General features: G+C 42.0%; 3 protein-coding genes and 1 long non-coding RNA gene across 4 annotated transcripts; 3 read left to right on the forward strand and 1 right to left on the reverse strand.

The window, feature by feature from the left end:
• Positions 1-1,317: 1,317 nt before the first annotated feature.
• On the forward strand, positions 1,318-5,375 carry CYP6AQ4 (cytochrome P450 6AQ4). The gene is made up of 5 exons (NM_001172524.1): positions 1,318-1,919; positions 3,791-4,162; positions 4,256-4,440; positions 4,517-4,805; positions 5,008-5,375. The coding sequence occupies exons 1-5, from the start codon at positions 1,400-1,402 to the stop codon at positions 5,172-5,174; spliced, it is 1,533 nt and encodes a 510-aa protein (NP_001165995.1). The 5' UTR covers positions 1,318-1,399; the 3' UTR covers positions 5,175-5,375.
• Positions 5,376-6,072: 697 nt separating this feature from the next.
• On the forward strand, positions 6,073-8,970 carry CYP6AQ5 (cytochrome P450 6AQ5). Its single transcript, NM_001172525.1, has 5 exons — positions 6,073-6,645; positions 7,214-7,585; positions 7,822-8,006; positions 8,113-8,401; positions 8,712-8,970. The coding sequence occupies exons 1-5, from the start codon at positions 6,126-6,128 to the stop codon at positions 8,873-8,875; spliced, it is 1,530 nt and encodes a 509-aa protein (NP_001165996.1). The 5' UTR covers positions 6,073-6,125; the 3' UTR covers positions 8,876-8,970.
• Positions 8,971-9,035: 65 nt separating this feature from the next.
• Positions 9,036-11,864, reverse strand: LOC100121162 (3-ketodihydrosphingosine reductase). Its single transcript, XM_031924099.2, has 4 exons — positions 11,478-11,864; positions 10,435-10,864; positions 9,897-10,138; positions 9,036-9,787 (listed from the first exon to the last, which is right to left on the reverse strand). The coding sequence occupies exons 1-4, from the start codon at positions 11,667-11,669 to the stop codon at positions 9,575-9,577; spliced, it is 1,077 nt and encodes a 358-aa protein (XP_031779959.1). The 5' UTR covers positions 11,670-11,864; the 3' UTR covers positions 9,036-9,574.
• On the forward strand, positions 9,678-10,535 carry LOC116738510. The gene is made up of 2 exons (XR_004344613.1): positions 9,678-9,794; positions 9,912-10,535. It is a non-coding gene; the product is annotated as an uncharacterized LOC116738510 (long non-coding RNA).
• Positions 11,865-23,473: the final 11,609 nt, after the last annotated feature.

Here is a 23,473-nt window from a genome sequence, read left to right on the forward strand (position 1 = left end):
GCGAGCCACACGGCTGCGAGTGAGAAATTGTGCATCTAATTATTAAATGATCATACAAATATGTGCAAATCCACGACCGACAGTAAACAACTCGGGTGCTGTAAGTTGAGAATTTAAAATTGAGGACACGCCTACCAGGCCAAATTTTTTCGCATAAAACTGCCTCCAAATTGAGTCTTCTTGCAATTTTCGTAGATAAAATCTAAGATCCAGATTGAGTCGAACACCTTCTTAAGACTTATAAAGCAATAAGCGGCTAAGCACTCGTGCGTCCAGATGCCAGCATTTATCTATTTTATCATCGCGCGCAGTGTATGGAGTGCTTGTATCTCAAACTTAATTGATATATATATATATATATATATATATATATATATATATATATATATATATATTATAAGTGATTGGTATTATTAGATATAACAATTAAATGAATTACACTTAATTCAATTCTCTTTTAATTTTTGGCTCAAATTATTTTGAAGCCTTCATGAAAATTCTTGAGAAATATATTGTGATTTGTGATTTATTACAGTATTGCTCGTATGCATATTGACGATCAAAATATAAACGCTGATTTTCTGGAATTTGCTCAAAACAGCATTCTCATAATGTTATACCGACTCTCAGTACTAAATGACAATAAGATAAGACTTTAATTTCACTGTTTACTGTAAGAAAACACTCACATCGTTGATAAAAAAATGAAGTCCTTTTTTTAAGTTTTCACATGAAAAACAACGTGATAACGTTATTTGTACTGATCAGTAAGATTAGACCAGCTGACGAAATGAGTCGAAGAGCGCATTTTAATTTCTTTTGCCTCAAATTCTTCCCAAAAAGCATGAAACTGGTACGCTTATATATGTATAATGCGTACGAACAATAGAAATCGGCCTTGTACGATTTTTAAGCAGGTGGGCATGGGCAATTATAAGCATGTCTTACCGGGAGATGTATTATGATACCGTGGCATGTCCCGGCGCATACTTATTGTTATAAGATATATGAAAATCGGTCCCAACTCATTTTATCCCAAAACTTTTACGGTTTTTAAGACGGCGCTCTTCGCTTAGGAACCACAAATATAATCTGCCTGCGGTGTTGATGACTTTGAAGAAAACGACTTAGTCACACGATTAATATGAAATCAATCCGATGGATTAAAAGATTCCATGAACTTAATACTAACTCTCGCATTCTTCTTATCATGCAGCGTTTAATCACCGCAACGTTATCTGTTATTTTGAAATGCAAAAATGACGGCGCAGTTTTAATATTATAACAGATATTAAGCGTAAAAGCATTCGAGGGATCAGTACGCTCCCGGTCGTCTTAGAGGACGAATTATGTAGGAAACCGTTAGAAAACAGCAGTTTAAGCAATTATATCTAAAAAAATGGCATTGATAACGTCGGATTGGAGCCTGGACGCCTGGATCTTCATATCCGCTGTGCTACTGGGCCTCTACCTGTACTTCAGGAGGAATCTCGATTACTGGAAAAAGCGAGGTGTGAAGTATGTCGAGCCAACGCTTTTCTTCGGCAACACTGTACCCTGTCTCTTGGCCAGGAAAACACCGGACGTATTGATCCGCGAAATCTATGAGAAGGGCGCGGGAGAACAGTTCATCGGTTTCCACGTCTTCAACAAGCCCTACCTCGTAGTTCGCGATCCAGAGCTGATCAAGAATGTCTTCATCAAGGACTTCAATAACTTCACGAACAAGGTATTGTGTGGCAATCACACGGACGTCATGAGTAGTACTAATCTCTTCGTAGCGTCGAATCCGCCCTGGAAGTCCATCAGGACGAAGTTATCTCCGATTTTCACCTCGGGAAAGTTGAGGAAGATGTACGAGCTCATGGAGGAGATCTGCGATGACCTTCAAGTTTATCTGGACAAATTGGACATCGACGGTACGGTACATTATATAGCAAAGACTAGTTTTCTCTTTTTCTTATTCATAAGTCGAATATGGTTCGTTTATGCAAGGTAAATACTTCTGCGAAGGGACGAGATCCTTCTAGAACAATCGTGATTGCCCTGGTAGAAATGTGAACGATTATTTAGCTAAAATTTCGCTTATTTAAGCCAATAACCTAAATTCTCGCTTACGATTTAGCTAAAATAGTATATTTTGTGTACCAAGGGCGTAAAGTGGGCTTTTTTAGGCCGAGTGTGGATTTTGCAGTACGAGTCAAGGCGAGTTAGCCCGAGCCGCAGACGAGTACTGCAATATCCACGAGGCCAAAAAGCCCACTTAGCCCTTGGTGCACACCATATTTATGTAACGCGCGGACGTATTTTCGCGTTTTTTCGTACGTGTTAAGAGGGACTGATGTGACTATTTTTTGACACGGCAACCGTGCTCTTGTCTTGTTCAAACATTATATAAAAGTCAAATTCATTTTTGTTTTTTTTTTGTAAATAAATAATTGATTTTAACAGTACCGAATTTATAATAAGAAAATTGGAAAAAAAATGAAATAAAGTATTATGTAAAGGGTTTTAATGAAAAAAATAAGAAATTTCGACAATGTTAATTTATATTTAGTTATAAATTATATATTGTTCAAGAACATAACAGTTTGTACATTTTTTATTTAATAATAAATAATGTAAATTTATCAAAATCAACTTTTTTTAAAATTACAAACAAAATTTTGCGGGCAATAAAGGTTTTTATTGCCCGCTAAAATAACTTTTTTGCCCGCCGGTCAAAAAAGAGTCACTTTAGTCCCATTAATAGGTACGAAAAACGCGAAAATCGTTCGCGTGTTACATAAAAATAATTAATTGCATATAATCACTGGTCAATAGTGCAGAATTAAACTATGAATTATAAATTTAATTACACTTTAAATATTTATAAATAATGTTTTGCATAAAATTATAACAAATACTGCAATAAGCCATAATTCCAGAAATAGCCTTTATTGCACCCCCGGGTAATTTATTACCTGGCCGAGCAAACATTATTTTTTCCGGCATTACAGCTTAGCCCGAGATCTTGAATTAAAAAAAATGTCAATAATGACCGTCCCTATAAAAATTGCGAGCTATTTGAAATAGGGTGAAATTGTTCAAAAATACGTTCAAAACGAGACTTTTCGATTTTTCGTCGGATTTTCTCACTTTAGACGGTTTTTACATTATTTTAAATTACTCGTAGCCGTCGTACCCTATTTTAAATCATCTAAAGTGAGAAAATCCGACGAAAAACCGAAAAGTCTCGTTTTGAACGTATTTTTGAACAATTTCACCCTATTTCAAATAGCTCGCATTTTTGATAGGGACGGTCATTATTGACAATTTTTTTTTTAATTCAAGATCTCGGGCTAAGCTGTTCAGTGATGCCGGAAAAATGATGTTCGATCGGCCAGGTAACAAATTACCCGGGGCGCAATAAAGGCTATTTTCTGGTAACTATTTGGAATTGTGGCTTTATTATATTTGTTACAATTTTATTTAAAGGGAAAAAATTGCAATATAACTTTATAAAATTATGCGTAGTTATACGCACGTAACCCATTTAGTTTTGACTGGATAACTTTCTACCAATGATACAGCATTATTATCATGTTTATAATATATTGGAGCTATGTATAAACCATTTATTTTAGAGATTATCTCAGACTCGATACGTTGTATCACACGGCTTGTTGACACGTTTAAACTTATTATTGCAAATGCATTTTTATTTCACCACTGCATAAAATGTTTCATACGAACGAAATTATTAACGTGTGCGCCTAATATAAAAATGCTTATTAATTCAACTACACAGAAAAAGTTGGAAAGCCCATCGAAATCAAGGAAATCTGCGCGAAATTCACGACCGATCTTATCGGCACAACGGCATTCGGTATGCGTTTGAATTCCTTGACAGACCCGAATGCCGAGTTCCGCAAAAACGGCCGACGAGTGTTCAGAAGTAGTTTCAAGCGCTACTTGCAATTGCTGGCCTTATTCTTCATACCGCCACTGCGTCCCTACACCAACGCCAAGTTTTTCGACGAAAAGGCAACTGACTTTTTGCGCACGGAGTTCTGGAACGTGATCAATGAACGCATCAAATCCGGTTTCAAGAGGGACGACCTTTTGGACATGCTCATCGAAATCAAGAATAATCAGGATAACGGCACAGACAATACGTTCAGTGAGTGTATATAAAAGCTTTCTACTACTTTTATTAAATAGTTTTTTAAAATCGATTTAAAAAAAATATAACATCTGGTTTTATTTCGTGTAGGGTTGGAAGGTGATGCCTTGGTCGCTCAAGCGGCAATATTTTTCACTGGTGGTTTCGAGACTTCCTCAACAACTATGTCTTTCGCTTTGTATGAACTGGCGAGAAATCCCGAGTCGCAAACAAAGTTGAGAAATGAGATTTTGAACGCTCTAGAAACAACTGGAGGAAAAGTAACTTACGAAATGGTTAGTGTCTAGTTTGTTTTTGTTTTTTTAATTTCAAAAGTACTGACACGAAGATCATAATAATTGGTTTTATTAGATGACAACGCTGCCTTATTTGCATATGGTTACTCTTGAGGCATTGAGATTGTATCCTGTTATTGCTTGGCTTGATCGAATACCAGAAACAGACTACACATTCCCTGGAACGAATGTTACCGTTGAGAAGGGCGTTCCAGTAGTTTTACCATTGAGGGCTCTGCAATTAAGTCCCCAGTATTTTCCAAATCCAAACCAGTGGGATCCCGAGAGATTTTCGGAGGAGAACAAGAAAAATATAGTTCCGTTCACATACTTCCCATTTGGTGAAGGGCCACGCAGTTGCATAGGTATTATTTACTTTCAGCATAAACTAAATGTTGATGCACTAAGTCAATGTCCCTCCTTTTGAACAATATTTTGGCAGTTTATAAGATTTTTATTAGGCATATTCAACTCGCAGTGATAAGAAGTTCATACTGCTGTAGTTGTATAATATTTTAAAAATAGGTTTATTGATCGAACTAAACTGACACGAGCATTTTATTGCAGGTATTCGATTGGGATATATTCAAACGAAGCTCGGTATATTAAATTTTATTTCGAAATACGAATTGACAGTTTCCAAGGAAAGTGCAAACCTACAGCCGGAACCATTAAATATTATAACCCAAGCGAAAGGTGGCATTTATTTAAATTTAAGAAAACTCACGGCTTGAACTCGTTACTCACACACGAATGTGTAAGAAACATTTGATAATTAATGCATAAAAAACTTCAGCTATTGTGATTCATATATGTATTGATGCTCGAATAAACAAGTTGTGACTCTATAGTCAGAAATGATGGTATGTAAATGTAGTAAATATTTAGAAAATGTATTTTAATATACAGAAATAAAAACATATTGTCAACTATAATTGAGTAACTTTTATGATATCAAAATCAGAATACCAACATTGTTTTGGGTTCCTAAATAAAATATCAAGAGTTTTCAAAAAGCCACCGCGTATATCAAATCCGAGGACGAACTTATAAGGCATTTCTCTTTAGATATTACATTATTATTGGTTACAGACATAATAGTTTCATGTTCAAAAAGCAAGGAAACTAAAATGTCTTGATCGATCTCTCTGTATACTAATATAACGGTTTATTTATAAATTTTCCTGCTACAATCTTCCAGTGATATATATATATATATATATATATATATATATAACTTGAACAAACAATTTATTTTCTCACAGTCGGAGCAAAATTGATGCGCAAAAGTCATCTATTTTTTGGCGTGATAAAAACACGAATATTTAAAATGTATAGTTAAAAAATATGCTCCATTAAATCTAAATCCATTCAGTGGGTGCATATGAATAATATGAACAGACCCAAGAGTGTGCAATTATGCCTACACTCTTATACTCCCGCCCCGGAAACATTTAATCTCTCTGCGCCATTATCTTTTCTTTTGCGCGTGCAAATATACATAGAATATCGTTAATCACGAAAGTCGCCGCATACTATATGTCAGTCTCGCGAAATAAAGAATACCGATTTATACATTGGCTAATACCCGATAAGCCTCTTATATAAACGCGAAAACGCGTGCAAACGGTTAGTGCGCTCCCGATTGTGCAGGAGACCTGTTGGAAAAAGAAAGAAATAGCGAGATGGCAGTAATCACGTCGAATTGGAGCCTGGACGCCTGGATCTTCATATCCGCTGTGCTACTGGGCCTCTACCTGTACTTCGCGAGAAAATTCAGCTATTGGAAAAAGCGAGGTGTGAAGTACGTCGAGCCTACGTTTCTCTTCGGCAACGCGGCACCCTGCCTCATCGCCGCAAAAAAGCCCGACGATTTGATCCGCGAATTTTATGAAGAGGGCGCGGGAGAAAAGGTCATCGGCTTTTACGTCTTCGACAAGCCCTACCTCGTAGTTCGCGATCCGGAGCTCATAAGGCATGTCTTCGTCAAGGACTTCAGTAACTTCTCCAACAAGCTTCTGTGCGGCAAGAATACCGACGTCATGGGCAGCACTAATCTTTTCCAAGTTATGAATCCACCCTGGAAGTCCATCAGGAATAAGTTATCGCCGTTCTTCACCTCGGGAAAGTTGAAGAAGATGTACGAGCTCATGGAGGAGATCTGCACTGATCTCCAAGTGTATTTGGACAAATTGGAAATCGACGGTATGTGCAGTAGTATGAAGATTAAACGTTTTTTAATTTTTATTTATTTTTTTTCTGATTTGAATAACGAGCATTAGCAGATAAGCTTACGCCAGAATATAAAATATTATGTTATACAATATGTGCACGTCCTAATTGGGTAACTTCTAAGAGAATCGTTTTTGATAATATCGTTATCAAGCTTTTGCTTGAAGACATAAGGCAATATTTCTTGCACAATACTTTATTTTTCAAAGCAAATAAGAATCGATTCTTCGTAAGATTCGTATTTACGAGAGCCTGATGACTTAATTAACGGGTCAAAGTCAATTGTAACTATCATGACGGATTGTGGTCACAATAATTTTTTTTTTGTTCGTAGACAAAATATATGAATAATAGCGATAGGCTCTATACTTTCTATCTACTTCAACTAGTACAAAAATACTATACATGGATATCTATTATAGTAACTTATTATTAAAAACTGTTATTATTTATTTCTACGCAAATAATTTTTCAGTATACATTCATGCTTTATAAAGGGATGCATTTTTACAAATGTTACGCATATCTTTTGAATACACAGAAAAAGTTGGAAAGCCCATCGAAATCAAGGAAATCTGCGCGAAATTCACGACCGATCTCATCGGCACAACGGCATACGGTATGCGTTTGAATTCCTTGACAGACCCGAATGCCGAGTTCCGCAAGTCTGGTCGAGAAATGTTCAGAAGCAGTTTCATGCGTTACCTGCAAATGCTGGCCATCTTCTTTATACCACCGCTGCGGCCGTACATCAATGCCAAGTTTTTCGACGTAAGACCAACCGAATTTCTGCGCAAAGCTTTTTGGCACGTGATCAACGAGCGTATCGCGACCGGCATCAAGAGGCCAGACCTTCTGGACATGCTGATCGAAATCAAGAATAATCAGGATAACGGCACAGACGACACCTTCAGTGAGTGTATAATCGCTTTCATCTTTAATTTCACAACATTTTTTTCACTATCAGGTTTGATAAAAATTTTGAGTTGCTCCCTATCTAAAGGACCCGGATATACATAATATCCATTATCAATTTTATAAAAGAATATATTTTTAGACATTTATTTTAAGTGCATAATTTTTACAATCTACACTTTTTTAATTAACACTTTTTAATTAAGCTGTATAACATTTGGCTTTTCATTTTAGAGTTGGAAGGGGATGCCTTGGTCGCTCAAGCGGCAATATTTTTCACTGGTGGTTTCGAGACGTCTTCGACAACTATGTCTTTCGCTTTGTATGAACTGGCGAGAAATCCCGAGACGCAAACAAAGTTGAGAAATGAGATTTTGAGCGCTCTAGAAACGACTGGAGGAAAAGTAACTTACGATATGGTTGGTATGATTTTAATGTTTATTTTTAATTTTGACATTAAGAACTGAGATACTGGTTAAAGTAAATGTACATTCAAAAGTCATAATTATATCGTGGTTTCATTAGATCACAACGCTGCCTTATCTGAATATGGTGACACTTGAGGCATTGAGATTGTATCCTGTTATTTCTTGGCTGGACCGACTGCCAGAAGCCGACTACACATTTCCTGGAACGAATATTACCGTTGAAAAGGACGTTCCAGTGATTTTACCAATGAGGACCTTGCATCTAGATCCCCAGTATTTCCCTAATCCAGACCAGTGGGATCCCGAAAGATTTTCGGAGGAGAACAAGAAAAATATAGTTCCGTTCACATACTTTCCATTTGGCGAAGGACCACGCAGCTGTATAGGTATAGTATATTTTTGTAAATGTATATTACTTAATGATAATTTCTATTATCTTACCAGTACAGTTCATGCTGTATGTTCTTCTAAATATAGGTCAATCTATCGAGCGAAACTAATGAGTGTTTATCTGTTAATTTATATGTTTACATACATTTTATCTTGCATTATCTTCATCACTCGAGAGATTATATTTTTTACAAGAAGAGTTCATAGTGCTGTATCATTCTTTCAACACAGATCAATTTATCGATAATTTTGCAAAAATCTCAAATGCTTGTACTTTAAAATTTTTATTACAATTTTTGTTTCCAGGTACTCGATTAGGATATATTCAAACGAAGCTTGGTATATTGAACTTCATTTCGAAATATGAAGTGACGACTCTTAAGGAAACGAACGTCAAAATAGATAAATTAAATATTTTCACTCAAGCAGAAGATGGAATTTATTTGAATTTAAGGAAACTTTCGGCTTAAATGTATTATTTATACAACTAACGTCAAGCTATTATTATATTTATTATATATCTCCATTATTCTTTAATATTATTAAAAGTATTTTGCAAAACATGAATTCTTGTGATCGTATTAGTAGAATTTATGAAATTATTACCCCATTTACTAGTTACAGTATATATTTATATTTATGAAATACAGGATGGAGTGCAATTATTGTCCCTGGTTAAGAATGTTGTACTTTTTTAATGAAAGGCTACTATTATATTTCTGTTATAATTAGAGAAATCAATTTTATGAAAATCAAAATACCCATACCCCTCGTGATCATAATAAAATGGTATAATCATCAGACATGACAATCGTTAGAGAAGCGGATGATAGGTAGTAAACAAAGTTCATTTATTTATCAAACGTGTATTAATCATGTGTATATATATATATATATATATATATATATATATATATATATACACTCCTTTTAAACATTAGTTTTTGTGCGAACTTTGGTCTTCAACCAGCATTAACATTGATAAAGCATACAAAAATAGTCACATACTTTCCTATAAAAAATTACATTATGTTCATAATACTCAATCACATTAGAAGTATATAGGCAAGCGAGTACAGTGAGAAAGTATATTGGAAAAATAGGTTAAATGCTTTGAAACAATAAAAGCCACTCTGGCATAAGTACTCCGTGTACAGTAGAATGCACAATCACTCGGATTTCTTGTGGCTTTCTCTCTCCTTCATGCACCTCTTGACTATTTTTTCAAAGGAGTAGAGATAGAAGGCACTGATCATTCTAAGAGGTCCCATCAAAACAGACTGCAGAAGTAATTCGCTCAGAGAGCCGTACGGAGACATCCCCGAGCAGAGGGTAGTCAAGATGAAGCTTTCAAAGCCGATAATGGAGAAGAATTTTCCATCCTGAAAAGTACGTCAACTTAAAACTTCGCGCAAACAAGTCTTTTGTAAGATAATATAATTTAGCGTAAGTAATGCGTGCATAAACAAAATAAATAAAAAGATGCTTTACCAATGTGTCTTTCAGCAGTTTCTCGGCCACTTCTTCCGGCTGTACCAAAGCGGCACTTTCAGATATGAGCTTAGTTTCTAGGGGCTTCGACTTTTCCTCTTCGGCGAAGCCCGGGGTGTCCGTATCCGGCGGAAGAGACAGGGTGACGGACACGTTATAAGGCGTTAATTCCATGGCTAAACTCTCGGCTAAGCCTCTTAATGCAAATTTAGTAGCGCTGTAGGCAGAGAATCCGAAAATTCCTAGATGCATGGATAGAAGAGAATCGTTATTCTGAAGTGATTGCGTGGAAATAATTAGCGTAGTATTGTCCATGCAAAGTCTGAGAGCTATTATTATTTGCAAGCCGTTATTTTTTTATAATTATTTTTCTTAATTTATAGTCTTTTCTTTGCCAAGAAAAATATCAAACGCATTTTTTTTTTTAATATGAAGAAGTTGTCAGTGAATCTGTATCCAATAAAATTTGAATAATAAGTAATATAAAAAAATTAACTACAGGTAATTAAAATACAAAAATATCATCATACAATCATACCCAATAAGCCAGCCTGGGAAGACACGAGCACAATCTTGCCTTCCTTCCTCCTCTTCATGCTTGGCACCACGGCCTTGGTGCAATTATAACTTCCGATAAAATTCAAGTCAATCAAGTATTTGAGTATGTCCTCTTCGGTGTCCTCGATCTTGCTGCATGCCGCGGTACCCGCGCAGTTGACCAGCAAGTCACACGGACCTCTTTGCCGCTCCAGCTGATCGAAGGCCCGTTGAATCCTCTCGAACGAGCTGCTGCTGACGTCCAGAACCAGATGGTCAACCCACTGGTCCTTACTGCGGCGCGCCTCGATGATCTCATCGCGAGCTAATTGGAGCTTTTCTCTGGTGCGAGAGGCTATCGTGACATTCGCGCCCTCGCGAGCCGCGAGAATAGCGAAGGCCTTGCCGATACCGCTCGAGCCTCCGGTTATCTGAAAATGTTTGAATAATGTTTAAGAAGCACTTTTCGATTGTAATTTTTAAAAAGATAATTTTCAAATAATATACTTATAAGTCAATTGAATTGATAGCACTTGAAAGTGTTTTCATGCCTTAGCATTATATTTGAAACTGATGATTAATTAATTATATTGCCACTATAAAAATGCAATTAAATTAATTTTTATTTAAATTCTTTAAAACGATTTTTACTTTATCAACTCATTCAACTGCTTACATTCATTTGTTCAAGCATTGTTATAAACAAATTTCTTTAGGATTAAGTAAATTAAAGCCAGCTAATATGTATTGGGAAACTTTAAATATATTTCCTAGCTATCGTTAAAAATACATGAATTAAATATATTTTATTTAAAAAAGGTATCGGGAGAACATGAGCGACGTGCGTCGACTTCGAGTATATTATATCTATAGTCTCCGCAAGGTAAGCGACGTCCGGTGTGCCAAAGTCAAACATAACCTCAAAACGATACGAGTTTCAAATGCAAAAAATAATTGCAAACCGTATACATATAGCAGGACAGATTTAAAAAATTGATTGGAGCAATCTGGTAAGGTAATCGTAATAAGATATGAATCACTTACAACAACGTGTTTATTATGCAGTGCACCATTCTGCAAGCTCTCTTTATTCAAGTTCTTCTTGACAATACTCCTGATTGCTTCGTAGAAAAAGACAACTGAGAGAATACACAGCAGCAGCAAACTGAACGCTAGCAAGCCATATAAGGCATTTCCCAAAAACCAAAATACACAGTTGAAGCCCACCCAAAACATATCTAATACCGTTCACTAACTTTTACTTCTGAAACAACGATTTGAACTACTTAATTTTTTACTTAATTTTCTAGTATAATTCACTTTGACAACTGACAATTGAATTCAACATTTTTTCAAAGCTAACTGTTATTTCGATGACTGCACCCGATGAATATCGATCGTATTTTGATGATAACTTTGGAGAATTCAAAGAGCGCTTCTCCGTGGCAGCCGGTAGAAGTTACCAAGATCCAGCCGGGAGCAGTGAGCAGTCGGTATGTATTACAGAAATACACCGTAACGTGCTGACACCTACAGGCGAGTAAGATAAGTAAAAACAATCAAGACTTTCGAACAGTTTCGTTTACGGTACGTTTTATCGTTGCACGGCCTTGCTTCACGATAGTTTATGTTTTTAATCATAACATTGTTGAAATTCACAATACGGTAATATCATAAAATGTTTGTTCAATAAGCTGCCCGATTAAAAATGTGCTAGAAGGATATAGACAATAATATTATAATCAATATCGACAATTTCAACGTCTCCGTTATCAACATATTTTATGTATCGTTATATAAAAACAGATAATAATCGGTATTTCTAAAATGGAAAACTGAAATTCAACAAGAAGCAGTCTCCAGCATAGCTGCATCCACCACAATGATCCACATCCCCAATGCGTCGGGATAATCATGCAGGAGTCAACATAGTCGTCGGACGCACCCCTTGCATGAGACCACACACACACACACACACGCACACACACACACACACACACACACACGTAGAGTCGATTCCCCTGACGCGACTCTGCCCTCGAGTTTCGCCGCAGACAAAACGTCAACAAACGCGCCCTCCGAACAGACAGAGAGTACTATGACTCGCGGCCTGGGCTGCTGCTACTGGCAACGCGGCATTGAAACTGTCTTGAAACTCGAAAGAGAAATAGAGCTGTAATATCGGGACAAGAGCTACGAGAGATGTATACCCAAATTCAAAATTTCCGTGATTACAAGGCAGGAGAAGTGTGTGTTTAGAAGCGCGAGTGCGACGAACTCGAGTGTTTCGGAATGATGGATGTACATTTAAGTCGCGTTAATCTTGTCTCTCTGTGCCAATGACCCGGGGTAATTCCATTTCGTATTCCCCAGACTATTCCCGTTTCGGAAACGTTACCACAATACCGATTCAATTTCCTCGTTGATACCCTGAAATAGAGAAAAAGGGCCGAATCGCGTTATATCCCAAGCACAAGACTATAAGTACATCGAATACACCGCAGTGTGTCACGTGCGTCGTTTTACGCAAGAGCGTACTGCGCGTCGAGCAAAGCTCATCCATAAACACCGGGCTTGCGGTGCTTAACGACCAGGTGACTAGGTGAGTCACCCGCGAGCACCTTGAATGATTTTCCGATAAGGGGAGGGAGCCGGGGGGGGGGGCGCTGGCGGCGACTGCCAGTAGAAAAAGACGGTCCCGGCAAGACCGCTCGCGAGTAGAGGGAGCCGGGACTATTATACAGGGGGCGACGGTACAACGCGGCGCAAACGACCGGGCGGGTGCGATACTAGCTCAGCGCTCTCTTTCCGCCCCGCTCTCGTTTTCTCCTTGTAATACGCGTCGTTCTTCAACTTCCTGCGGCATTTCGCTCATCGCGCATCGCGACGGGGTTCAAAGGACAATCTACTGCTCCTCCCGAATAGAGGATTGAAAACAAACCAGCCCCGAAATATAATAAAACCCGACCCACATCGCACACACGCAGCGAGGAAGAGCGCACGTAACAATACTCTCGACCTCGCGCAGAGCTCTGAACTCTCGGTGCAGAGAGAGAGAGAGAGAGAGAGAGAGGATCCCAGGACGAGGTGAACGATCGACAGGGCGGCGGCGGCTGGAGGGAGACTCGGGGTACGTGACCTTTTGCAGCGCGCGCTGCGGCTGCAGGATGTATACATACGTATACGCGCGGGAGAGAGAGAGAGAGAGAGAGAGAGCGGCAGCGCGCGCAGCAGGGTGAGGTCGCTGCTGCAGCAGCAGTTCCTGCCGGGGTCGGAGTCCTCCCACCCCTGCGCTGCCGCTCTCTCTCTATCTCGGGGGTGAATGCACGTTCGCCGCCCCTCCGCGCGCCCTCCTTTCGCCGCGACTGTATACGGCTATCTCTCTCGCTCGCTCTCTCTCTCTCTCTCTCTCTCTCTCTCTCTCTCTCTGAAAGCTGCGATTTCGGAGCTTGCGTGCGCACGCGGGGGTCGAGTGTTTGCGTGTGTGTGTGTGTGGATTGGGGAAGATTCGAGGAAGTCGCGTGTGCGTGCTGCTGGAAGGTGCGAATCGCTCGCTAGATACCGAGGCCCGGGAGAAAGTGCGCGCTATGTTGGGGCTGGTTCGGAGCCGCATGTCATCGGGCCTATCTTTTTTCATTTGGATTTTCCCGACTGCGTGCAGGAAACTTGGTTGCATAAATTACCTTCCTTCTGAATAAGCTTGCTCTACCTCGTGTCCCCGCCATGCAATGAAAAAGTAAAGAAACAAGGCGTACGAGGCGCTGTAAAATATGCGAACAAAGTATAAGGAGGTGTCCTCTGACACTAGGCGGCGTTGACTAAGTGATAAGTGTTCCCGCGCTGTCATAATATTTCTCGCTCCGAGCAAACACGCGTATACGTGCGCGGCCGCTGCATAAAAGCTTCCAAGAAAGCTCTTTCGCAAAAGCACGCGGGACTTTCCTCCTCACCGGGCTTCGACGAGCGAGAAAGTTCGCCCCGCGGACAAATATTCCCGGTTTATTCACCGCTCGCCGGCTGAAAATTAAACTTTCAAAGTTATTAAAAACTTTGCCTTTTTTCCAACTCCTCGCGGCCGCGCGAGCTTTATTTGTCAAGCTCGGAGCGGACTTAATTAATGGAACTTACTAAGCGAGCTTTTCGAGCGAATGACCGGCGGTTAGTTGTCGTTGTTTTTGATATTGCGAGACTGGAATGAATTACCGCCCCGTTCGAGATTCCTTATTAAAACGAAGCGAGTAGCCTACTTCCGCGGAAAATCAATAGGACCCGCGTGTAGAGCAAACACGTTTATTTTCTATGGCGCTCAACTATAGCCTCCTACCCCCTATATGTATAGAACCGATTCAAAACAAGCGTGCGAGAATCCAGTCGACAGACACTCCGGCGGCTCCTCGGCTGCGAAACTATCGAGCCGCCGCAGCATTTCCCGGGGATGCAACGCCCGGCGACGCCAGAACCAGCTGACTCCTATATGCCAGCTCAGCTCAACGACCTGGACTTCTTTTTTGCCGGGACACGTCCCGTCGGCGCTTCTCGCTCTGTGAGCCGGCCTTGCAGTGCTACGGTATATAAACTGTATATTTTTTGACGAAGCGTGAATAGAAGCCCATCCCAGCCTTACACAACGAAATAAACTCGACCGGCTTCATAGAACCGCAGCTGGACCTGCTGGAATCACTGACAATAAACGACCTTTGTTTTTTCCATAAACCATAGCGAGCAGCCATAAGAAACTTCGCTGCACACGCTCGCGCGGTTAATACAACTGCCCCTACAGCGACGAGGGGGGGGGGGGGGGGGGGGGGGAATGATGGTGCACGAGACCGAGAATTCGGGAAATTTATAGGATAGCACGTGTACGCGTGGGAGGCTGATGATTGCTCGGGGATGTCTGAGCGTTCATTAATTCTCGAAGGATGAAAATCGCCGCGGGGTGGGCTGCGCGAAGCTACTGCGCTTGACGGCTTATCTCGTGCGGCTCGATCGGAGAGATGCTTATGATATGCTCTGCGAGCTCGGAGTGATATTACGCGGGAAGTTTGCGGAAATTTCTGCGGGTGATCGTCGAGACTTTCGATTCGAACGGGGAAGGAGGAATTCGCAACACTCGATCGTCCGACCAAACCCGGCGTATTTCTACTGATCGCGTTGTTAGTACCTCCTAAAACAAGTTTACGAGTCCGAGTAGAAAATAACACGAGGTTAGCCAGTTCGAGCTTGTTTACACCTCGAGCCGTGATCCGGCAGCAGATGGTGTAAGAAAAAGCTCTCCCTGCAGCAGCGCAAACACGAGTGGGAGCCCATTAGACGGCGCTAAAATTCTATTAGTCGATGACAAAGTGCAGTAATTCCCGCACAACACTCTCAGACAGTCGCAGAAACGTTTCCCATCTGCAGTACTTCACAGCCGAAACCGATTCAATTAAAACTCTCTCCCGACGAAACTCTCCCCCGCTCCCGAGAACGAAAACAATTTATATCCGCAGACGCACACGAACGCGACCTCCTCCCTCTCGATTTATAGACCCGTGTGTATGTGTGTGGACACAGAGAATACACGTCGCCCCGGAATCGATCGCCTTTTCAAATCCTAACTGTACTGCGCGCAAGCACAAAAGCGTCAGGCGCAGCGCGCGCGCGCGCTATCGACGTCGAATTCTCGATGATCCCGCAGCAGCCCTTTGCTCTCTCGTAAATCAAAAGAGCGCCAGCGCGGCACTGGCGTTTCCGGGTCCCCTGCATACACGGCAATTGATTCGCTTTTCGCTGACGCTGAGGTGCGCCCCCCCCCCCCCGCCGCAGAACAGGACTGACCAAGTTTAATTGTCCCGCGCGAGCTTTCTCTGCTTCTGTCGGCTCGAGAGAGAGAGAGAGAGAGAGAGAGAGAGAGAGAGAGAGAGAGAGAGAGAGAAAGCTTGGCGATATGAGTTATGAACGATTTTCGACTTTCTCTGATGACGACGACGACGATCGAGCTGTGAACGCTGTTATTTTGAATGAATCGTGTTCCACTGACGCACGAGCTCGCGCGGTTTATTATAGCGCAGACAAGTGCAGCTGTTATCGAAAATCAATGCGCCGTGCGTTCAATAGCTGCAGATCAACGAAATCTCTCGTCTATGCATAATATCGAAGACTCTCCTGGCCCTGTCGTCATCGCGAGCCTCGAATTTATCTCCCCCTTTCGCTTCTGCTTCTTCTGATCGTTCGAGGCGTGCGGGGGTGTATAAAATCTGCCCCGTCAGCGTGTGTACGCTAGCCGAGCGAGTAGTTCAAGTGCAGATCGAATTACTAGGATCCTGAGAAATATGCTTACTGCGATCATCCACGTTTATTCGCGCAAACTCGATATAACACATCGCGTGGAAAAAAGGGTCTATTATTCCTGAAAGTTGAAAAGAGAGCTTTTAATTGAAAAACTCGATTTATCCATCAGGAAAACGCGACTCGAGTCACACGATTAAATCCGGTAATTCAGTGAATTTTCCGATCTTTGAACGCAAGACAACACAGCGTGTATAAACAAATGCATAAAGCTCGGATTTTTGAGGTTACAAGGTGGCACTGCCCGGCCGTTACCCCCGCGACCCCTTCCAGCTCTCTCCTCTATCCCCTTCCTCTTAGCTCTCACTGCGCTGCGCTTTTCTCTTCTCTCCGACTTTCTATTAAAAATAAAGGGAAAAGGAGGAAAAAGAGCGAGCTTCGCTCGGTACGAGGTGCTGCACAGCACGTAAATAAGCAGTCGATGCAGCGAGTGCGAGAGTAAACAAGTAGGGGGTTTTCTCGTTGAATATGTACTATACGATAACGGCTTGATATTGCACTGAGCACTTTTGGGTTTGGTTAGTGTAAGTGCCTGGGAATATGGTAAATTTTTTTCGAGAAGTAATCTATTGTATTCCTGAAGCGAAAATTGAATTACCACCTGCTTCAGACTTTTCGAAGCTCGAGTAATGGATCATCCACGTTGTGATTTTCTTCTTGAATATTTTAGGCGGTCTTAAAAGCATCTCACCTCGGCTCATTCCGAGGATATTCAAAACTTTTGCAGAAATACTCCGGCTATAGGAGATCTCGAATCCAGTTTGACCAGCAAACCCAATCAATCCAACCAAAACTCCCGCGAAAAAGCTCTCCGGTTCACTCAAAAGTGCTTATTCAATTCCCGCAACCGAATTAAGCCATATCTATTAATAACCGCACAGTCGTTCACGTGCGCGAGAGCACACTTCCGCAGCGTCGAAAAAGTAGATCAGTCCATTAAAAATGAAAATCCCGGAGAGACGGCATTACAGCGCGTGTAAAGCTACGAGAATCACTTATAAGACCCTCTATCGGGATATACCTATAACATGTATATATAAACCCTCTATAAAAGCTCGTTTCTGTCTATATACAAGACGCGCGCGGCTAACCCAATAAAACGTCGGTAAAGCGTAAATACTAAATATAGCCAGCCAAGGTATACACGCGGCGCGCGGTGACGGAAGCTTGCAGCGCGCGCGTTAATCGCGCCGCTCTGTAGACCAGAGCGCGCGCAGCTACGTAATACCACGCAGAACCGGAACACATCCAGGCCCTAACGACAACGCATTCCTGCAGCAACAGCAGCGGCTCTATACCCCCGCGCTCTACAACGCGACCACTACACAGATATAGAGCGAGAGAGAGAGAGAGAGAGAGAGGGGGGGGAAGACGGTGTGGTGCAAGCAGCGGAGCTTGCGATGACGTATACGGACTTTTGAGGTTACGCGGTGGCAGTGCCCGGCCGTCACCCCCGAGTGCTCGGAGCAACCCTCTCTCTCTCTTCCGCGAAAAACTTAAGACTGAGAGAGAGGGAGAAACGTGTGCATCATAGCGTCTCTCTCTCTCTCTCTCTCTCTCTCCGACTCTACGCGAGGAAAAAGGCGGAGGGGGTGCAACGCGAATGGAGCGAGATCGATTCAGAGTCTGGGTCAGCCGAGGGCATTCACCCCGCGCTCGCTTGCAGCCCGGGGAGAGAGAGAGAGAGAGAGAGAGAGAGAGAGAGAGAGAGAGAGAGAGAGAGAGAGAGAGAGAGAGAGAGAGAGAGAGACGCGGAGATGGAGAGGTTACGCGGTGCACCAAGCTCGTGTATGTGTGTGTGGGAACGAGGGGTGAGGGACACTCCCTGGATATAGTGCGCAAGCTCGCGTGGCCAACGGCCGCGAAAGCGGCCTACTCTCTCTTTCTCTCTCTCTCTCTCTCTCTCTCTCTGCAGATGCGTGGGCGTACGGCGATGACGTCGTCGCGGGGTTCGTGCACCCTCTCGTGGGGTAGGTTCGGTGCGCGCCAGGTGAGATCAGCGATTCGAGTTACGGGGTGAAAATTCGATGCGGTTTTTTGTTGGAGGTATTAGGTACAGCAAAGTGTACAAACTCGATGTTGGGGTATGAATGCCACAGGAAGAGTTATCGGGGACTTGCGGAGCGCAAGAGGCGCGGTTTTCGCGAATTATTCAGATCGACTTGCTCGCTTATATACTTTTAAGTGAATTTCACCACTTTTCTGAAGTCCCTAACTTTTGGCTGGAATTATTTTATTCAAATCTCGTGGGATAACCTGGTACGAGAGTCAAAAGTAAAGATCGTGCTCTGAGAAAAAGCAGAGGTGAATTAGTCGCTCGTTGGTATTACAGATATACTCTTATCGTTTTGAGCGTAACCTAATTCACTCCGCTGCATTCCGTAACATCGTCGTTTTTTACAAGCTCGGAGTACGCTAACCTTTGCAGAAAGTAAATCACGATCAAGTGAAATACGATGTTCCCTCAACGGGATATAGCCGCCGGATTAAAATATATAAGTCCATTCTCATTAGCATACTCCTTTACGGTAGAAAAAGAAACGCTACGCTTTCTCTCTCTAGTCAGCGCGGAAAGCTTACGAAGCTCGTCGAGAGCTCCGTTATTACAGCGAATCTCTCGAATTCACCGGGCATTTTACTTCCCGGTTTCTTAATTATACGCTTCCTCCCAAAATTCCAGCGCACACATGGCACAGCCTCGAATTATCCGAGCAGTCGCTCGCAGCGCGTTTGCTCCGTGTTTTCGAGCATCCGTACAGGAGCTGGCGACGTTATGTGCCAGGGTAGATTTTGTAGCTCGTAAACTGCAGTATGCCTAAAGGCGCGTCTCTTTAACTGTATACATATAGGGTGTCAGCGAGAATTACGAGCTTTCGGCCTCGAAAAGCAGGAATTAAATTATGCCCCGCTCTCGGCTTATCGGCGATAGATCGCTACTCCAGATTATGTGCAGTGGTATAATGCTGCCCTAGTCCTGCGAGAGATTACGCGCAGCGTCGTGGTATGATATAACGAGAGCTTTATCCGCAAGCTCTATAAGCCTAGATCCTTGCTGCTTTTCTTCGTGCTTCGATAACGATCGTCACTGCTTTCCCATACGCGGAGAAAGTTTGGGGCTGCGGTTTTATCGGAAAGTAGACAAAGAGAGATTTCCTCGTCTCGTTATATACTTTGTTTTTTCTCTCTTTCTCTACTCTATACCGATGACGATAACAGTCGTGTGGGGATTATGTATGATGGATCGCATCGCTGCTGGTAATTTTCTCCTCAAACATGCAGCCGCAAGAAGAACAGGTCAGTGCTAGATTATCTTATGCGTCGCTATCTAAGAATATCAATTCTCATGCACGTATAGTCGTACGTCTCGCGGATAAAGCGCGTATAAACATACAACCGTAGAGCTTTATAAAGCGTAACATCGAATCACTCGATCGCGAAAACAGCGCTTAAAGACGAGGAAAGAATTGCGGCGTCGGGCGTTTAAAACGGGTCCATAAATTATTCCAATATCGCACCTCACGAGCCCGACAAAACCGCCTCGGGAAATTCCGCGACCTTTTACGGAAGGCAAAGAGAGAGAGAGATCGAGAGAGAGAGAGAGAGAGAGAGAGAGAGAGTGTGTGTCTCGAGCGGCGAAGACGTCGCGCGCACATCCGCACGCGGGAATGCATAAGAGCGAGAGAGGACGGAATGCAGCCCTGGAATATTAAAAAGTTGCTCTCCCTCTCGCCTAATGGCGAAGTCTTGTTCCGAGCGTGTCGATATGCTCCGATGTGTAAGTAGATATAATAGCGCGGATGGTTTTTCTCCCGTCGTTACGTACACGGAGAAGAGCGTCGTGTTGATGTTCTTGCGACGATACCTATCTTTGCGAAGTAATAGGATACGAGTTGTGATGCTGTGTCAAGAATCGCTGAATCATCGCACAGATAACAAACATACAAAAAATGCGCATTTTAACCAAATATTCACACGTTCGCTCGTCAACCTGGAATAACGAAAGAAAAAATAACGACGCACCTCGCGTGAAAGAGCCAAGTATAAGTATATAGAAAAAAGCTCCGCAGCATCGAAACGAGGTCGCTATACCTTACTCTCTCCTCTCCGTTCATCCCCCTCTATAACAGCTCAACCCCTCGAGTCATCGTCATCCACGATCGCTTCCTCGAGACTCTGTGTATAACGCAAAAGCTAAAGAGAGCAAAGAGAGACGGGAGAGGGTTCACTGCCTCGTCGAGAACATCGGAGTCGTCTTCGATCTTGTTTATCGTGCGGCGCGCGCTCGAGCGTCAACGCGCGCCGAGATACACCATAAATAACGCTCGCCGAGCTATTGATAACGTCGCTCTGCCCGTGTACGGATCAATCGCGCGATATTAGACCGATCGCTCGTCGCTCTATACTGAGATTGTACTTTTATTGTTTAGTGGCTGCGTTAACTGTTGTTGATAGTATAAGGCCGGTTTTTCTTAGAGTGAAATTACTTTCGATTGAATCGATGAGCCTCGAATTCTACTTCTATAATAAACCGATAAAATTTGATTATAGTTTTAACGATAAAATTTCCCACGGAATTTATGTATTGTAACATTGAAAATTCTTCACGGATATCGAATAACGTTATTTTAGATTAAATATTTCTGTCGTCATATGCTTTTACGCATTTGAATAGAAAAGCTAAGTATACATTAGATACCTGTACGTTTTATTTCACCTCTACACTTTCTGCATCCGGTGATCCGTAAAGGCTTAAACTGGATTTGGAGAATTTTAGCATGAAAATTCGATTTTGATTGTTCGTCGGAGAGCTGTAGAAACTGAATGGTGAATATTGAAGTTTTATGAGCCAGTGAGTCGGGAAAAACGGTTTTCCGGGTCGCTTCGGTTCCACCAGACTGCTCCGCATTGTTTTAGAAAAAAGTCTCTTGAACCTCTCAACGCGTTATTGTATTAACGAATTCCATCACTTTTTTTAACTATTCTAAATACATCTTTATTAATAAAAAATCAATATCCTCTCACGACAAATCCAAATCCAGAGCTAAAATTATTCGAATTTTTCGCAAACTAAATCCGCTACAGTTTAGAGAAGAAGCATCCAAAAAAGACGATCGCCTCGATCCTTCAGACAATATGCTCGAGCGAGGCGCAGCGCGCGCCAAACGATAATATATCGGCCGGCGCGCGATAATCTCGGCAAATTGCAGCGTATAAAAATCGACCGATTGATGGGGATTCGAGGCTCGGCTTAAACGTCGGCCGCACGCCGTATAAAGTGATTTCGAAAATGTATTTTGCCGCTGAAACGAGCCGCGCCTCTCTTGTGGACCCGGTGCGCTGCGCTTGCGCCACTTTGCTCGTCCCCCGATATTCTTTATCCCTCCTTTTTTCCAATACTTTTTTTTGCTCTTTTGATATTTCAATCAAGAGAAATTCGCTGAATTTCAGAGCGGAGGAGGAATAGAGCCCCTTTTTTAACATCTGGCGTTGTTGTGTTTTTACGTTCAATTAAACCTCTGTAGAATGTGATCCTTCGGAAAAGAGTAATTACATTCGTTTGCCCGTACGATTTTCCATTTAACAAACGACAAATCGTTTCATCAGAAAACTCATCAGAATTGTAAAATCGCGGCCAAGTTAAAAATATTCAAGCATTAACGTCTCGCTGGGATTAGTCTCCGACGTTAGAAATAAAATTCAAATTAAACCATGCCTGCTTCTCCATACGCAAATCCTTTAAAAACCAACAAATTCCACTCTCGGACTAAAGAGATCCTGCTGCTCTCCGTTTCTCTCGGCCGCGGCGTGGTTCTCCTCATTTTTATCTCCTCGCCGCGCTAAAGCCGGGCGTTTCACGGCAGCGCTTTTTCAAATTACAGGCCAAAGTCTGGCTGGGGCAGCCAGGCAACCCCCCCCCCCCCCACCCGCGGCCGTTCTCGCCTGCGCGAGCGCGAAATGAGCTGCGCGCTTATTAGTGCGTCGAGGAAAGGCTCGTTGACTTGGCGCTGCAGCCGCCGAGAGCGCGAGTGAATATACTTGTGCGCGAGCTCTGAAAGCCCGCGCTGCGCGTCATATATTGAAAGGGGAATCATTTTATGAGCTGAGAAATTCCTCTTTTTTCAGCAGCTGCGGTGCAGGAATTTTCATTTTTAGACTCGAAAATTTTCAAGTGCTCCTTTGGAATTGTGAAATATATGGGGAGCATTATGCGTTTTCGGTCTACTGAGCGGCTTGGAGGGCGCAAGCATGAGAAAATCGCATGATATTTTTATGAAATTTTAAGACTTTTGCGGAATCGGTGTTTCGTGATCATTGCGGGTAACTATTGATTAACCTTTTTAAAAAATTGGACTTTGATTCTGGAATTATGGAAAATTTAATTTGATACCAAATTCACCCGCATCAATGAGTATATGAGTCATTCTACGAAGAGTCGGACACTTTCCTTTTGAAAAATCGAGCTCTTACAATTTTCAGGGCAGACGAACCAGACCAAGTTTTTTACATGCGTTAATTGGACATACAATATGTAATTACTAATTACCAAAAAATAGCCTTTATTGCGCCTCGGGTAATTAATTATCTGGCCGAGTAATCGTTATTTTTTCCGGCATTAATGAACAGCGGAGGCCGAGATCTTGAATTAAAAAAAATCGTTGAAAACGACCGTCTCTATCGAAAGTTGCAAGCAATTTAAGATAGGGTAAAAATCG

Source organism: Nasonia vitripennis, chromosome 2, assembly GCF_009193385.2.
Source record: "Nasonia vitripennis strain AsymCx chromosome 2, Nvit_psr_1.1, whole genome shotgun sequence".
NCBI classification, from domain to species: domain Eukaryota; kingdom Metazoa; phylum Arthropoda; class Insecta; order Hymenoptera; family Pteromalidae; genus Nasonia; species Nasonia vitripennis.

What these genes read in the sequence shown, in the direction of transcription:
- CYP6AQ4 (NM_001172524.1), top strand. Translation starts at nt 1,400, where the DNA reads ATGGCATTGATAACGTCGGATTGGAGCCTGGACGCCTGGATCTTCATA. An exon ending in GGACAAATTGGACATCGACG is followed by an intron (nt 1,920 to 3,790) that starts GTACGGTACATT and finishes TCAACTACACAG; the next exon opens with AAAAAGTTGGAAAGCCCATC. An exon ending in GAAAAGTAACTTACGAAATG is followed by an intron (nt 4,441 to 4,516) that starts GTTAGTGTCTAG and finishes TGGTTTTATTAG; the next exon opens with ATGACAACGCTGCCTTATTT.
- CYP6AQ5 (NM_001172525.1), top strand. Translation starts at nt 6,126, where the DNA reads ATGGCAGTAATCACGTCGAATTGGAGCCTGGACGCCTGGATCTTCATA. An exon ending in GAAAAGTAACTTACGATATG is followed by an intron (nt 8,007 to 8,112) that starts GTTGGTATGATT and finishes TGGTTTCATTAG; the next exon opens with ATCACAACGCTGCCTTATCT. An exon ending in AGGACCACGCAGCTGTATAG is followed by an intron (nt 8,402 to 8,711) that starts GTATAGTATATT and finishes TTTTGTTTCCAG; the next exon opens with GTACTCGATTAGGATATATT.
- LOC100121162 (XM_031924099.2), bottom strand. Translation starts at nt 11,669, where the DNA reads ATGTTTTGGGTGGGCTTCAACTGTGTATTTTGGTTTTTGGGAAATGCC. An exon ending in TGCATAATAAACACGTTGTT is followed by an intron (nt 10,865 to 11,477) that starts GTAAGTGATTCA and finishes AAACATTTTCAG; the next exon opens with ATAACCGGAGGCTCGAGCGG. An exon ending in AACTGCTGAAAGACACATTG is followed by an intron (nt 9,788 to 9,896) that starts GTAAAGCATCTT and finishes CGTACTTTTCAG; the next exon opens with GATGGAAAATTCTTCTCCAT.